Raw genomic sequence first — 17,252 nt, forward strand, 5'->3', positions numbered from 1 at the left:
CTCACAAAAAATAACACAATCAGTAAATAGCTCAATAATAAATCTTTCTTGGTGTAAAGTCTTTAGCAAAACTGAATTCTTTTCATTCCATTCCTAGTTATACATTCAATCATAAGAACTTGGACGCATGTAACTTCCTGCTTTACAAACATACATTCTCAAAGGCTTTGTACTCACTGAACTCAAATTCTGTGCTGCTGGTAGATGACAAGTCAAAGCTGGTCCATTTGGTTGATGTAGGTTGTTAAATTGAACTCTGTAGTTAAATCACCACTGAAAGTGAAAAGGCATTTCAACTGGGAAGGCTTAGCATTTTTCCTTTTCACAGTATTGATCTTTATCCAATGCTAATCCATAAACAAGTGGTTGAAGTCTAGTCAGCTAGATCAAATGTAGCCATTCTAATCTATTGCTAATCTTGTCAGTGTTTTTAGGCAAACATAGCCACCAAAGAGTACATATTTTGCAGGCGAAAAAAAACATTACACATTTAACAATAGGTTTGCTGGTACTAAAAAGTATGTTGATCCACAAAGCATAATCCCAGAAATAACTGAACAATCTTATTATACCATTATACAGAGGAAATAGAGATGCTTAAAAAGCAGAAAAGACAGTAACTAACATGAATACAGCTGTACAGTGGAATCCATCCATTAAGATGACCAGATTGTCTCCAGATTGAAAGGAACCAAGCAATGTTACTTGTGAGCTGATTTTTGTATGGAACTGGTCTTTATTTTATCATATTTAAGCAAAAAAGTATTTTTACTCTATTAGAATACCAATTGACCTTAAAAAAATTAGCTTTGCCCATGGCCGAGAAAAGTCAAGGCTATTACAAGGACTTGTTGCTAATGATGCTGTTAAATGGGGTTTCACACATTGCTTCCAGACCTTTGAGCAGGTGCTAACATGAAATAAGGTAGTAATCAAGAGAGGTGTTTCAGATTAAGTTGATAAGGTAAAAACAAACAAAAGAGGGCTAGGGTCACGCGTATTATATTGCTTACCAAAAATACTTCCAGGTTCTTATCTATTCAAGTGACATTGTAATCTTTAACACTAACTAACTTTTATTGGTGACCACAAAAATATTTCTTATCATTTTCACAATCTTACTTGACGTAGTTCCCCATACAGTTTAACATATTTAAAAAGCACGTAACCTTTTGTTGAAAATGTTGTGTTTCCTGTAAATTGTTGTCAGTACAACCAAACCACAATGATATTTTTGTTTTCTGTACTATGTACTAGTGAATAGTCACCAAGGAGTCGTCTTTTATATTAGAATTATATATATATATATATATATATAGTAATGTTGCCTCTCTGTCATCGGCTCATTTGCCCTATAAAACACAGACCCAGAAGACACAAGACTTTGATTTGAAGCGCTACTGCGCACTTTAATTTTCACAATACAAACCGAACAAAACAAACAAAAGCCTAGTTCAAACTTAGAGCCTTGCTTCACTTTAGCAGGTCCCTGACTAACACACAGGACGGCTAAGCCGTTTACCTGTCAACAAGCCGTTTACCTTTACTTTCAAACAGCCAAACTCTTCTTATACCAGCTCCCTGGTAATCTCCCCCTAATGGAGCTGGAAGCTCTCTTTTATAGTTTGTGGCTGTTCCCAATCAACACCAATTATCTCGTTTGTGAATAGCCACATTCTCACATGTTTTTGGCAGGGAGAGGAATTAACCCCGCCCCTGCCAACCACCACCAAAACACAAACATCACCCAAACTATTTACATACAGAGCCCTTGCTCTGTCACAATAATATATATATATATATATATATTTTGTGTGTGTGTGCGAGTATGTTGAAAACACTCAAAAATGTTTTTATTCAACACACGTGGTGGAAAGTAATGAAGCAGAAATACTTCATTACACTACTTAAGTATTTGTTTTCGGGATCTGTACTTTACTTAAGTACATTCGTTTAGAAAATAGTGTACTTTTTACTCCACTGCATTTCCCAGAAGCATCTCGTTACTCGTTCTTTCAGCACACTGATTCTTGCGCTGGCCAGGACTCTGATTGGGTAAAGCAGAACCGCATGCACAGTGTCTGCTTACTTTGATGATGACATAGTATGTTGATGCCCAACCAGAGACCGTTTTGATTTTTAAAACAACCAATCAACAAACACAACGTTTAGCTGCAGAGGATGCATTAGTAGTTTAGAAGAGTAATAGGAATCTACAAGCAGTTTCAAAACAGGATTTCACATTTTTAACATTTGATCCTAGAATTGTTTCATGAATTGTTTTATTTATGGATAAAGGTTGTGACTAAAATTTTAATTCCTGATTTGAGATTTAAATTAAGCATTGAGCCTGAAGGAGCGGGATTAATCGTGTGGTAATGCCTGCTTCGTGCAGTTACATGCCTGTGCCGAAGGAGAGAAGGCTCCTGAGGGCTCAAATGCTATTGGAATATGGATATGTTAAACAAAATTAAAATGTTAAGTTTTTCTAATGGTTTTAACCTGATTTTATGAAGAACTAGTTTGTGTTGCTAAGCGTTTACCTTAGTATTCCATGAGTAATGTGGTTTTCTCAAAAAACATCCGTGGTCTGTTTATGTTCTTCGGTTTAATCCAAGCGGTGGACGCTGTAGGCTACTTCCAGTTGTGGCGTAAATAACAATTTAATACAGTACCATATTTAATTAAAATATTCTACTTACATGCAGCTGTTTGTACCCTGTTTTGTGACGTGTTTGTTATCGATAACTAAAAAATATATATGATTTGAGTGCATATTTGTACAGCCAGCTAAATATCAGTATTTACTGCTACATTTTTTTAATGTGTTATTGGTAATCATGCTGCTGTGTTCATAAAGTTCATTCAAAGTGCTGTCAGAGAACAGGTACCATTTCTGTGTTGCTGGTGATCCGTTGAAATAAAGTTATTGAATGTCAGTCTGCATCCATTTGTTTTACAACTTGTGAATAAAACCATAGAGTAGTTGCTATAGCTGCTGATTAACACTATTTTTGATTGAGTTTAAAAACAATAAAAAAAAACTTTATTTTAAATCGATACAGTAAGGACAGCTAGGAAGTAGACATTGCGTTCAGAGTGTGTGCACAATAAGAACGGAGATTTTCTCCCATCAAGCAGGAAAGGGTAAATAATACCAGAAGCGAATACATACTGGAGGTCTGCAGAACAGGGTTTTTTTTCATGCAGATTTCCATGGGTAGAATTTAAGGGTGACTACTTTTTTAGTTGAGTACTTTTAAGACATAATACTTTTGTACTTTCACTCAAGTAGTTTTCTAGAAGAATATTTGGACTTTTACTTAATTATATTTTTTTCCAACTAACAGTACTTTTACTCAAGTAACACGTTTGAATACTTTTTCCACCCCTTGTAACAGTAAACCGACAGACCACCTACAGTACTATAAAAAAATAAAAATAAATAATTAATGTATATCTCTCACAGACTTAATCAAAAGCAACAAGCTATCTACAACATTATATATTAATTATATATTATATATATATATATATATATATATATATATATATATATATATATATATATATATATGTATATATACATACATACACTACCGGTCAAAAGTTTTAGAACACCTCCATTTTTCCAGTTTTTATTGAAATTTACGCAGTTTAATGTCTCAATGTACTCTGAAATTAAAGCATAGAACAAAGAAACAATTGGAGATAAAAAAGAAATCATGGAATCGTTTTGTTTAACAAAATTTAATCTAGTCTGGAGACTGTGCTGGCCATTCCATGATTTGAAGCCTATCGTCTTGTTCTTTTCTTCTAAGGTAGTTCTGACATAGCCTGTAGGTATGTTTTGGGTCATTATCTTGCTGCAGGATGAACCCCTGACCAACTAGGCGTATACCAGAGGGTATTGCATGGCGCTGCAAAATGCTGTGGTAGCAGTTTTGGTTCAGGGTGCCACTCACTCTGTGCAAGTCGCCGACTCTGGATCCAGCAAAAGAGCCCCAGACCATCACGCTTCCTCCTCCATGTTTGACAGTTGGTGTCACACACCGAGGAACCATCCTTTCGCCTACTCGACGGCGTACAAAAACCCTGCGTGATGAACCGAAGATTTCAAATTTTGATTCATCGGTCCATAAGACCTTCTTCCAGTCTTCAGTATTCCACTGGCGGTGCTTCATGGCCTAGGCAAGCCTCTTTTTCTTATTTTGCCATTTTAGCAATGGCTTTCTTACTGCCACTCGACCTGTCAAACCTGCAGCTCGAAGTCTTCTCTTCACAGTTGAAACTGAGACTTGCTTACTTCGACCAGTGTTAAGCTGTGCTTGAAGCTGTTGTCCTGTGAGCCGCCTATCACGCAAGCTGTTGACTCTCAGAAACTTGTCTTCTGATTCTGTTGTGGCTTTGGGTCTGCCAGACCTCTTCCTGTCAGAGTTTCCTCCAGTTTCCAAGTGCCTTTTGATGGTGTAGGAAACTGTACTCACTGACACCTTGGCTTTCTTTGCAATTTCTCTAAAGGAAAGACCTACACTTTTAAGGGTTATAATGGTCTGTCTGTCTTCCTTTGTTAATTGCCTTTTTCTCGCCATTAGAGCAATATACTACTTCCTGCAGTACAATACTGTCCAAATAATGCTTAAGAGGGTGTAGTAACACAGTCTGTTCCAACACTGCTTTTATACAGACAGAGGGTTTGTAAGTAATCAACAAAAGTTGGGACACCTGTAGGAATTGTTAGCATCAACTTTCAAGGCTTAATTTACTTCCATGGCTGCAGAACAGCTGTAAGTTGTTAACCCATTACTTGTTGCCTGAAAAAGGCCTTTTTGTATAACTCTGAAATGTACATTATTTTTCAGTTTTTGGTAACCTAAACTTTTTTTTTTTAACCTCTGGCAGTTTACCGCTTACCTTTGTACCATTTCAGGTTATTCACTGGACTTGAACTGCTTAAATTTCAATAAAAACTGGAAAAATGGGGGTGTTCTAAAACTTTTGACCGGTAGTGTATATGCTAGGAATAAAGACGTCTTAACATTTGACCTGCTTGACTTTAAAAAACTGGCTGTTTCAACACAGAGCTAAGTAGGCCTTGCTAATGGATTTACTTTGAAGCAAATCTGACTTGACTGAACAGTAGGAATGTAAAGAATGATTATCCTTTTAATGTGAAAAGGACACTTCAAAGACTTGCAGAAACGTATGATCAGTATCATTGTGAAAAAATAGAAAATTGTTGTCTTTATTATTTTTTGTTCAATGCTATATTCACTTATAGAAACTGATTCCAACTGAATACATTGGTATTGCAGTGATCTTTCCCCAACCTAATCCCTATAAAGTTAAAAGTGCATAACATGCTAACAATCACATGGGTTTTGCCTTAATTGTTTGATTTAGAGTATGCAAAGCACACATTACTATGGCTGTAAGAATGTATGCAGCATAGTTGCAATACTTTGACCTTAACATCTTACTAAATATTTTCAAGACAGTGTGGTTTTCATCAGTGATGTCTGAGACAAAGTAAAATACTCACATAAAATGTAGAACAACTATTAGCAGACAATGTCTGCATTGAGTCATGAAAAGGCTTTTCATTTTCGATTAACAATGGAGAAAAGCAGATTTCCAAATGGGAAAAAAGTATACATTTTTTATACCGAGTTCATTATTTTCTTTTGAAGAAAATAAAAAACAAACCCAAGAATTCTGAATTACTGCATGCAGGTTTTTTTTTTCTCTACATCCAAGTGGTGTTCATTCTTAGAAGTCATCATGACTTTCTAACACAAGGCACAATATTTGGGCTTATTTATTGATCAAAATTCATATAGGAAAACCCCCAATATTTGATGAAACCTCCTGCAGGCGTAACTGTTACTTTAAGAATATATGCCTCATGCTGTAATGGTTGGTCGACTTGAGTAGATGTTTAGATTACCTTATCTGGACCTCAGCCCCAAAAGCACATTAATACCCTGTTTAATACTATAAGTATACTATAACTATATGTAATTATAAGTATACTGAAGAGCCTGCTTGTAACAGTGGAGAGACGTGTGTCGTTTTCGCTGCTTCATAGACAGGAGATCAAGACAGAGGTTGGAGTTGACACGCCCCCTCAGGAGCACAGGTTTTATTTCCAAAACAAAACACAGCTCACGTGACACAACCAGTGATGGTAATGCATGGGCCAGACATAAAGAAGGCAAAAATAAAACACAGTTCAAAAACTACAAATAAAAGGTGCTGTGAAGCCAGTCTGCGCTACTCCCCTACACGGGAGGTCCTGCTCCTATACCTCGCTATACTGGTGTGGGATCTACAATCCAGAAACGATCCTGGATTAGTAAACAAACCCTCATCCTAGTTACACACACAGAGGTTGTGGTTTCAGCTTCTTCTTTCACTCATGGCAATCAGACTTCAGCATGATGTTTTCGTCTTTGTCCGGGTAGCGTGGATGATCTTCAATCCTTTGTCTTATGGCCTTGCAGCAGCCCTGATATGTGTGGGAGCTTTTTATACCTGACGCTCCGCTGGAACACACCCCACTGGAGCATCAGGTTCTTCATGAACTATTTACAATATTTACACACTATTTACAACAGATACACACACAAAACCCCACTCTTCATGTGCAGGTCTCCTGTCCCGCCACACTGCTCTTGAAAAATGCATTCTCCACTCTACTATGTTCACCTTCAGAAAATAAACAGAACCCTACTTGCAATATTGGTCTTGGTTAGTTTTCCTTCAGGTAGCCGAAGACATTTTCTGTAGTGAAATCATCGCTGTAAATAAATAAATCATTAATGTCCAACTCAGTGGTTACTACCTGCTAGATAATTGACCGCAGCAACAATTGTGCCCTGAGCTAAAGGACTTCAATTCTGTTATTAAAATAAAAACTTTTTTTTGTGAATAAAGACATTTTAAAAATGTGTTTTTCGGTTATATTTTGGATTGGGTTGATTTAATCTGCTTGAAATTTAAGATTCAAAATTTTAATGTCCTATTTGATTTAGAGGCCATCTAAAGTTTCTTGATATATGAGGTTTAGAAAAAAAAAAACATTACACTACATTATCAGTATTAAAGAAACGTTCCTTGCCTACAAGTGGCCATCCGGGTTTACAGCTGATGTAACTGGAGCTTTCTACTGGTTATCTCTGTTTCTTTATATCTCCGATGGTTAAATGTAATTATTTGTTAAATGTTTCTATTTATTCCCTCAAAGTACAAAAATGATTACTTACTGTGCTATGCTAAAGTTGTGCCAACATGCTACCACTACTACTAATTAAGTGAGGTTTATTTTTTAAACTAAGTAAGTTAATATGTGTTTTGTTTTTTTGGTTACTCAGCATTCCAACTATTAGAAGTGCTACACTGTAACATGAACTTCATATAAAATGTGTTCGGTAAAAGATGTATGATTAAAACTTCAAATCAATAATTTTTAAAAGAAAGGCTAGAACTATTAATTATTGTAAAATAAGTATTTTATATTAAAAAATTTTATAACAGCGAGATTCAATGCCATGATCTTAAGAACCATAAAATAAGGGTTTATTGAGTGATGTACATTATGTACTTTTGACAATCATGTGGAAGCACTGATGTAGCTCGGTGCCCTATCCCTGGTTGGCATTTTTTTTAATACCGAGTTTCACTGGCCCTTGCATTATTTGTTTAGATGTAATGCGATATGTATTTCTTAACACAAGATTTGCAATGGGATTACAGGATATAATGAAGTATATTCTGGCTCAGTAAGATGGTGATTCTGAAATGTGTCCCTTGAATCTGACATATTATGATGAAAGGAACGATAAATCATATCAAAGTGTCACTGGCCTATCCCCCCAGGCTTTTCTTGATTGTAATGCACATTTCCAAAATCTAGAAAACTATAGTATGATGACACCACAAATCTAGAAAAAGAATGTTCCATTATGGGTGTGAAAATTCATTATACATTTAGCCAAGGTCAGTTTTGACGCAACGTAACTAATAAGCAATAATTAAACAATCATCCCTTAACTTCATGTCCACCATTAAGTGAACTGGCCATCGCTTTACTACAACTCATTAGCAGAACACTTTAAATGGCTACCTGCATTTAACTGGCATCACTTTTTCGTATAGATAGATTTAAAGTAAACTACTTCTAGGTTTTTATTAACTTTAAATGACATCATTTTGCAAAAATGCTACATAATGATTCTAAAAATTCCCATTTGTTTACCAGTTTTATTCATCCAATTGTACTGCAACATTGTACATGCACGTAATTTTATAATGTTAAATCTAATTTGAATTGCAACATTGTACCACAATCTGCCAAATTATTATAGAAGACGCCACATTACAAGCTAAAACAAATTAAGCTTTTACAGCCATATAAATGAAAAGCCATCTATAAATAATAAATCATGTATACATTTAAACAGTGCTGAAGTACAATATTCCTACTGAGCGGACTCCAATTCCGACCCTTTCTTGGCATGCATCCAGTGAATCATGCAACGTTCTCATCTTTCTGAACTTCTAGTAGGAAATCATGTATATAAAAAACATATCTTAGACATATTTTGTCCCATTTTGATATATTTTAAAAAGTAGGCTGACATATATACATCTTTTTTTTTTAAATTAAAAAACAAACAAACAAACTTCAGTGTCAAAAATACTTGCTTCCTTTAGGAATTTGCTGATTTGAATCTGCTGTAATCAGGGTTGCCGTAATTTGTTTATTTTTCAGAAACTGTGTAAAGTTTTAATTCACTGTTCTGGCATTTGTGATGTGCACCTCTGGTGACAGTGCTTGGTATGTATTTTGTTAATTCAGCCACTTTATTATACATTTGATAAATTCTAAGGTTACAGCTTTCAAACCACTATATCAGAACAATGATATTGTGTTTTACATGGATCAGGTGGAAACTTTACTGTTAGACTACTAGCCTCCTTTCTGATTGCATATTTTAGATGATCTTTAAAACACAGGTTTAAAAAAAAAACTTTTTTATGCTTGCGATCAGCTTGTCAGTCTCAGGGAAATTTTTCGTCCAGATAGGTTGACTATGAAACACAGACTGATTCGCTGGAATATTTAAAACAAAAATAGTAGTTAAGGTCTTATTTACATAGTTATTCTTCAGATCAGTTGATTGGAATATACAGACATCTTGAGGTATAGGACTGAACTGCAGGTTAGTCAGTTTGTGCAGATTCTAGTGTGTACTTCTTAATGCCCTATGTATAGCTTAAAGAAGGAAGTGTCTTAAAATACAAGTGAATCCCTAAAATAATAAATGGGTGAAAAGCCGTTTACATCAACGCCAAAAGAAAAAAAATATTGAGCTGATAACTGTTACTATCAATTATAATTTCTATTAAATAACTTATGTTAACTTAAATTGATATACTAAATACAGTATATTCATTTAAATATTGCAATGGATTTTCAGCAGGGGAACATGCTTTAGCAAAGCATGTAGCGCATTATAGCATTGTTAAATCTGAAAATACATACAGTATGAGTTGACCCTACTTAAACAACTTTTTTTTTTCTTGAATGGATGAGAAATGTGTTTTTATAAAAGCTTTGACTTGTGAACTTGTTGGATTCGTCTTAAAATCTGTATACAGATTAATAATGGTGAGGGAACTAAACATGCACAAGAGCAGATTGTTGTAATAACGAGTTTCCCCCAAACCCTGATAAACCTACATGCTGGCGCCTTATCAATCCATGAGTATAATCATTTGCATGGACACATGGTTGTGATTTGTTGTGATAGGCAAACAAACAACCTTTTAGTGTTAGTTTGATTAAATTGTTCACCAAAAATGATTAGTTTTGTCAACATGATTAAAAAGATGGTTAAGTTGCAGTGTTGTGAGGCTTAATATTGCTTGTTCTTATATGTATAGTTGAACAAATGAAAAAGACTGTTCAACATTGTCCAGCAAAGAAAATGAATTAGTGTTTCGGGTCAATATATCTAGATCCCATGAGTTATGATGTGTGAAAAAAATCAATGAATGGATGTGTGCTTGTATGTGTATTGGACTTCATGCGTGTTTCAGGCAGATGTTATCTAATAGCTATTAGGTCAATAATGGATCTAATAGCTCTTAATAGAAAATATGGTCCAATTGGCAACATGAACCCTAATGCAATAAAGGAGACACAATGATCAGTGATGACTGTAAACAAAGTTTTACTGATACAGTTTATCAGAGATACTGAAATGTTAAGCTACTCTCTTACACAAGGAAAAAAACAGACCCATGTTTCATGGCCAAAAGATGAATACAATAAATAGTTTTACATACTACATCTGTACATAGAAACATTGCCCCCAAAGTCATTGAAATTTACATTTTCAGTGCAACATATATACTCTGTTCTGATAAATTTATGTTTATGGAACACTTTTTAAAATAAATCTATGTTTTTTTTTTTTTTTTTTAACACAAGCAACTACTTGATTTATATTCTATATTATTTACAGGTTCCTAAACAAGAAACTCCAAAAAGGCACAATTGTCTATACAACATGTACAAAAAAAAAAAAAAATTCTGGGGCTGACAAGAACAATACAGCAAAGATTGGTCGTCTTATGATTGCACATACAATATGAAATTTCAGTAAATGTGCTTCAAGGAAAGGATGGTTTGCATGGATACAAACCTCTAAGTGTTTTCAATTTCACAAAGTGACAGGAATTTAAAAAAAAAAAAAAAGAGTTTTAGTCAAGCAATCAGGTCTCTATTATAAGTCTGTCCTCATCATCACTGGACACATCACTGTACTGAACCGTGTTCCGATGTCGTGATGCTCCTAAGTGCTTCTGAGATGGTTCAGATGAGCATGACGTTGAAGCCTGCTGCTTCGAAGTGTCTTCCTCTTTCCCCTTTACAAAGTGCTCAATTGGAGAGTTTTTGGTACTATGAACAGACATGGGTCCTTGACCGGCATTAGGTTGTGATGCGACTTCAATCCGTGGAACACTATCTGCTTGGTCTCTGCAATCTGTTTGCCAGTTCAGTCTACCAGAAATCACAGGGTCCGAAGCCTTCGGCTGCATACTGGGTGATAATTGTGGGGTTACTGTACAGCCTACATGACCGATGTTAACAGATACTGGAAGATGGACAGGTGTCTGCTCAGGCTTTCCCTCACCAAGTTGTGTTGTTGGATTTTCTGGCCACCCTTGCCCTTCTGCAGTTATTGGGCTAACTGATGGAATCAGAGTGGGTAATGCTATGTTCAGTATCTTCAAACCAGGTATATGTGCCTGTGGACTGGGGCTGCTTTGAGTTGATGGGTTTGCAGCCAGAACCTGCAGTCCTAAAGCATTTAAGGTGAGGCCTTGAGAGTGCATTTGGGGGGCAATATTTGAGTTTGTAAGCCCTAAAATGTTGACTGACTCCAGGCCCAGTGCTGGAAGAGGCTGCAGGCTTTGAGTGCTGAGTGTTTGTAAGCTAGAAACATTGACCTGGCCAATAGGTATACAAGGAAGAACACTATTCACATGTTCTGCCACACCTATTGGGTTTGTAGTACCGGGTCCTCCATCTGGGGTCTTCTCACCATGCGGACTTGCTGTTCGGTGAATGACACTCACAGCAGGAATGGTGAGCTGTACTGGCCCTGCCTGGATAGGTACAAAAGTAGAGTAGGCTGCCAAGCCTGCAGGCACCAATTGGATTCCCCCAACTGGAATCATGCTGTAGGGTATTCTGGCTGGCTGCTGGGAGTGCATGGGAAGGTGGCTAAACAAGTGTGTCTGATGGGATGCAGACTGAATTTGAGTCTGGGGGAGGAACTGCTGCTGCAGCTGTGGCTGGTACTCTGATACATGTGAACTTGTGTAGACCGAGGCAGGCACCAATGTTGTCTGGGTGCTGCGATCGACAGGTAAACCAACTTCACTTGGCAGAAAAGACTGGCTAACAGGCAAGGGCACCTGAAAATAATAAGTATAATACATTTTTAATAAGTCAATACACTACATAAGAACCTAAGAAAATTAGAAAAAAGTAGTTTGTAGCAGAAATGACTAAATATAGGAGGAAAGGATTCTAGTTTATGTAGTGAACTGCTCTAATTTACTATTTTTTTTATTTACAAAATGGTTTAAAATTGTACACATATATTATAACAGGGGTGTGTACTTTTTCATATTGACCTATATATTTCTAATCTAGGTAAATGATGAGGCATGACTGAAAAATTCCCAGTAACTGCATCTTTTAGACCATTGGCCATACCTTAACACAAGTGTCTTTCATTTCAGCAGACAATGTCAGAACTCAAACTATTGGGGGTAGCCTGTAAAGTCTTAATACATTTATATGCAAGTTCCTAAAATTGTAAAGAAATGGATAATTAAGTAAATTCAGTGATCTAAAAACATTCCATTATTTACAACCATCTGTCACAATGAATGAGAAAGTGTGACATACCGTATGTATGTGGGAGCTGTATGTCTATATTTTTATATATCATTTGTATCTCTAAAAGTTTAATACAAAAAAAGATGTCTTCATTTACTTACATTTATTCAGCTAAAATGCCAGGCTTACATACAAATTAAACTCGGTAATACTGTACACAGTATTAAAGATTAAAGAGATATAGCTTTGTGGAACAAAATAACACCGGGGTGTGAATTCAAGCATACAGATCTGATGATGAGTTTTTACATTAACCAGAAAGGGCACAAGTTTATACACACACAAAGCTGTAGCCAAAGATGGCATACAATCTATAAAATGGGTACGTCTGAATTAAAGCAGTCAGCTCATGTGTGAGGGTGTAATAGTCCATGTGGGAGTAAATAGATTAATATGTTCTGTACTAAACCAAACCATACTGGCTTTACTTGCACTGTAGCTTCATTGTCACTGTAATGAAGTTCCATGTTTTTTCTTTGGAGAGAAAAGCTGTTTCATCTAGGTGACTTTTGTTTTAATGGTGACGTGGAAGAAAAAATGCATGGTAGGCACTGGAAAATGAAACTCAACTTACCATTCAATAGCTTTTTATAATTTGACAATATACCACAAATGGAAACTTTAAAGGCAATTAAAAAATAATAATAATAATAATAATAATAATAATAATAATAATAATAATAATTGGGAAGAAACTTGGTAGTTCAATCATCAATTTTTTTTTTTTTTTTTTTTAAGTATTAGCAAAATATCACAATTTATACAACTTACCTTTGGCTGTTCTTTAGCTTTATTTAATACAGAAGGCATCAGGATTTCATCAGGCTCAGGGTAATCTATTGACATCGGACAGCAGGGAGACTTGGGACTCGTTACCAACGGCCCTTCTGTTTCTGTTGCAGCTGTGCCGTAAGTACTGGTCTCCTTCTGGATCTTGGATAATAAACTATCTGCTGGACTGTTCGACGTGACACTTGACACTGTCATTTGGGTCAGTAGTGCTTTGGGTAGAGTTTCTAGTAGAGCCGTCTCCAGCCTTGCAGAATCCTGTGTAATCCTGAACTCCTCCTCAGCACTGGTGTAGCTCAGGGATTCGCTGTAGGTGCTCCCTGTGGGGTGGTGCTGTGGGCTCGCTGTGACGGATGGGTTGGCAGACAGTACAGATTCTGCCTGGCTATCTTCTTCATCCTCCTCTTCATTGTCATTGTCATCGTCATCTGGACCTTCCGAGTCTTCTGCGTCCGAGCCTTGTCTCTCATATCCATACCTCCCTCTATCTCCTGTGACGAAAAAAGAAGTAGAGATTAGTTATTTGTCTGGTTACCTTTAAATAAAACTGCATCACCAGTTTCAGTTGTATGGAAAGAAACTCTGAACTTCTTTAAATTACTGCACACATTTTACGTTGAAAAGAGGTAATAATAAAATAGATTATAATGGAAAAGAATCTCCTAAACTATAATATATGTCTGTTTCAAACACTGATACAATCTACCCATTCAGAACCAGGTCTGAGCCTAAGAGGTTACTATATGTGTGTGTGTGTGTGTATATATCACACATACACACACACACACACACAGACACATATACGTCAACGTAAAGATTCCCTGCACTCTGATTGGCTGAGCTTGAGGGATATAATCCCTAGTATATGCCCTTAGAATGTTTGTAACCACATCACAAAAACAAATAAAACCATATCACTCTGCCAGTTTTGTTTGTAACAAAATGTCGTTTAAAGTAAATTTGAACCTTTTTACTAACATGTTAATTGAAGAGTGAGTAAGTCAAAACTTCCCGGAAAATAATACGAGCACCTCCAAGATGTCGACGCTGTAAAAGTAGTACACAGAGGAGTACTGTTGGACAAACTGAAAAAACCTAGCAGGGTGGACAAACATATTTTTAGATTTAAACTGATTTACTCAGTTTTAACCTAACTTAAAGCTATCTGAAGCAAAAACAAAAAGCCTTTTAAACGTATAAAAATCATTATCTAACCGGAAGCTCTTGGATTTCCTGCACACGCTGAACTAACTGAGTTTCAATAGTTACAAAAATAAAAGTGATTATATTAAAATGACATCACAATTCAAATAAAAAAGTAAATGTGTGCTGCATTGTTCTGTTAAAATAGCAAATCGCGGACTTGGTTGTACAATAAGTGCCTCTAAAAACCCCACCTCGCACTGTAAACTGCCTGTCGAAAGTGGAAGACACTGACCGAGCAGCTGTCCCAGTGCACTAAGTCCGTACTACAATTAAACGTGCAGGAGTCACTTAAAAGGATAAGGTTTTATTTACAACACCTGAAAATATGATCATTAAATGTAGGCGTTGCCCGATGATCCAAACTGCCCAATCAAGTCACTGGAGAAATATGTAATGAAAGGTCTAAAGAATATATATATATATATATATATATATATATATATATATATATATATATATATATATATAAATAATTTATTTTTCTTCTGACAATTACCTCTTGTGAGTGCTTATTTAGTTTTATCTGACAGTAACAAAGTTTTCAGTCATTTTTTATAAACAACTGTCAAATCTGACAGTAAAAAGACTGATCTTTGCAGCAATTGATTGACTCGCCTTTTGTGGAACTTTACATGTAATATTTTAGAAAATGCTAATCTGTTAACATCAGATAAACTGCTATCCAGTTTTAGTCTTTCACTTCATTATATTACGGATTGTAATTATGCAAAACATTCACAAGATAATGTAAATACAGAATGTTAAAGATTAAGATTTTCGCATGTTAATTGCTAGTCACATTAAATCTCTTCACGCAGCACTCAAAGCAGAGATAAATTCACCACTCTTCCAATACATTAGCGATTTATGTTTCTGTTCATAATATTGGAAACTCAAGATTAATGCCTAAACACACAAAATAAAACAAAATCAGACACTTAATTGAAAGAGCAGATGTTTTACTGTTGTCAATGATCAGTCAAGTTAACATTTTTGTTCCCCTTTTCCCTGGAGCTGTGCAGCTGCTGATGCCTGTGAACAAACTAATCTCACCAAATTATTTTCCTTTGATCCTCATTGCGGACAGCAGCTAAAGAGGGGATTTGTTTTTTGGCTGCCTGATTTCAAACGCAGCCATATTGCCATTTTCAGTTGCAGAAGGGAATCATTTGATGTCATACAGTGCCTTTAAAACCATAGTGTACAGACAGATTGTAGTGAGTGCCACATACGCCTGGTCTCATAAGACTGAATGTTAAGGAATGCAGTTCATAAATGACAGTTTCTTAATTTTGTTCCGCTCAGCCAAAAACAAGGGCCAAGTTACTTATAATGCCCCAGCCTTCAATATGCACAGTGGGACTCATCAGTAATTCTGTAACTACTATACATTTGATGTAATACAACATTATTATTATTATTATTATTATTATTATTATTATTATTATTATTATTTATTTCTTAGCAGACGCCATTATCCAGGGCAACTTACAATTGTTACAAGATATCACATTATTTTTACATACAATTACACATTTATACAGTTGGGTTTTTACTGGAGCTAGGTAAAGTACCTTGCTCAAGGGTACAGCAGCAGTGTCCCCCACCTGGGATTGAACCCATGACTCTCCGGTCAAGAGTCCAGAGCCCTAACCACTACTCCACACTGTTATTAAAATGTCATTTAGTAGGGGGCTTTATCATTTGCAATTATTAATTCAAATTAATCACAGTAGATGGTCTCAAGGTACCTATGATTTCTTTAATACAACAGGTGCTTTTGCTTTTGTGAAACATGGAATGAGAGAATTATTTGATTAAATTGTGAGTGGCACAATCTGGCACATGTGTAATCAAAGACAAGGACAAAAGATAGCTTTTCACAAAGATATAATTTTTTTCTTTTTCTAACATTACCTCACACAGGTAGCAAATGTTGCAAAAATATCTTATAAATCTTATTATACTGTATTATAAAATTAATCTTTCAGGCAAGTTACTATTTCTTTTTAAAGTATACAATATATTGTGGACTTGGAGACAAAAATCTTACTCTGGTGTTAATTCCTCTACTCGATTTCTGATTATCTCCACTCCTCATACTACTACCTGATAGTTGTTGCTTAAAAATCTTTAAATAAGGGTCACATGGAATAACTGTTTAGGATTCATTGTCAAAATTCACAATTAACATTTTAACTGCAAAGTGACAGCTCATGGGGCCTCATTTACGAAAGGGCGCAATTACTGTACATGTCAATGATTTCCGTACTTACTATTGCAATTTTATTCATTATCCAAATAGTGGGCATATTATGGTGCACACTAATTTTACTGTGCAATACTACGGTAATCACAATGAATATGTGATTTGTATGGTAATGCATGATAATGTATTTAAATTAGGTAACCCCGCTCTGATTCCCATTAGATGAGAGTAGATGTTAAAACTTCTTGCTGATTTGTACTCGGCGCTCACCAAGATAAGCACCAACTAAGACGTAGCTTTACAGTAAACTAATGTGATCCATCTGCATCTCCATCCATTTGCGTTTCCTTCCATCTGATGATGCAGCTATCCTTCTGCCTGGTGTTGATGACTGAAGTGTAATGCTGGCTCCAGGGATCAGCTTATTTTCCCTCCCCAGCGTATCAGCATAATCAGAATAATGAGATGAGCTTGATTCACACCGTATTTACAAAGGGCGATAATTGTATTGTGCACATTAAAGTGAGCGATAGTTAGTTAGTTTGGACACCAGGCTTTAACCACTGA

At 35.8% G+C, this 17,252-nt stretch overlaps 1 protein-coding gene across 4 annotated transcripts in view; it reads right to left on the bottom strand.

The window, feature by feature from the left end:
• Positions 1–10,221: 10,221 nt before the first annotated feature.
• The window catches only part of LOC117394471 (zinc finger protein 40), a 114,331-nt gene continuing 107,300 nt past the window's right edge, over positions 10,222–17,252 (bottom strand). For all 4 annotated transcript variants that reach the window (XM_033992808.3, XM_059012738.1, XM_033992807.3 and 1 more), the window contains 2 exons: positions 13,253–13,761; positions 10,222–11,991 (listed from right to left, as the gene is read on the bottom strand). In XM_033992808.3, the coding sequence (XP_033848699.2) occupies positions 10,783–11,991; positions 13,253–13,761 (1,718 nt within the window). In that variant the 3' untranslated portion in view covers positions 10,222–10,782. The remainder of the gene's footprint in view (positions 11,992–13,252; positions 13,762–17,252) is intronic.

The sequence above is a fragment of the Acipenser ruthenus genome, chromosome 3 (genome assembly GCF_902713425.1).
Source record: "Acipenser ruthenus chromosome 3, fAciRut3.2 maternal haplotype, whole genome shotgun sequence".
Classification (NCBI taxonomy): domain Eukaryota; kingdom Metazoa; phylum Chordata; class Actinopteri; order Acipenseriformes; family Acipenseridae; genus Acipenser; species Acipenser ruthenus.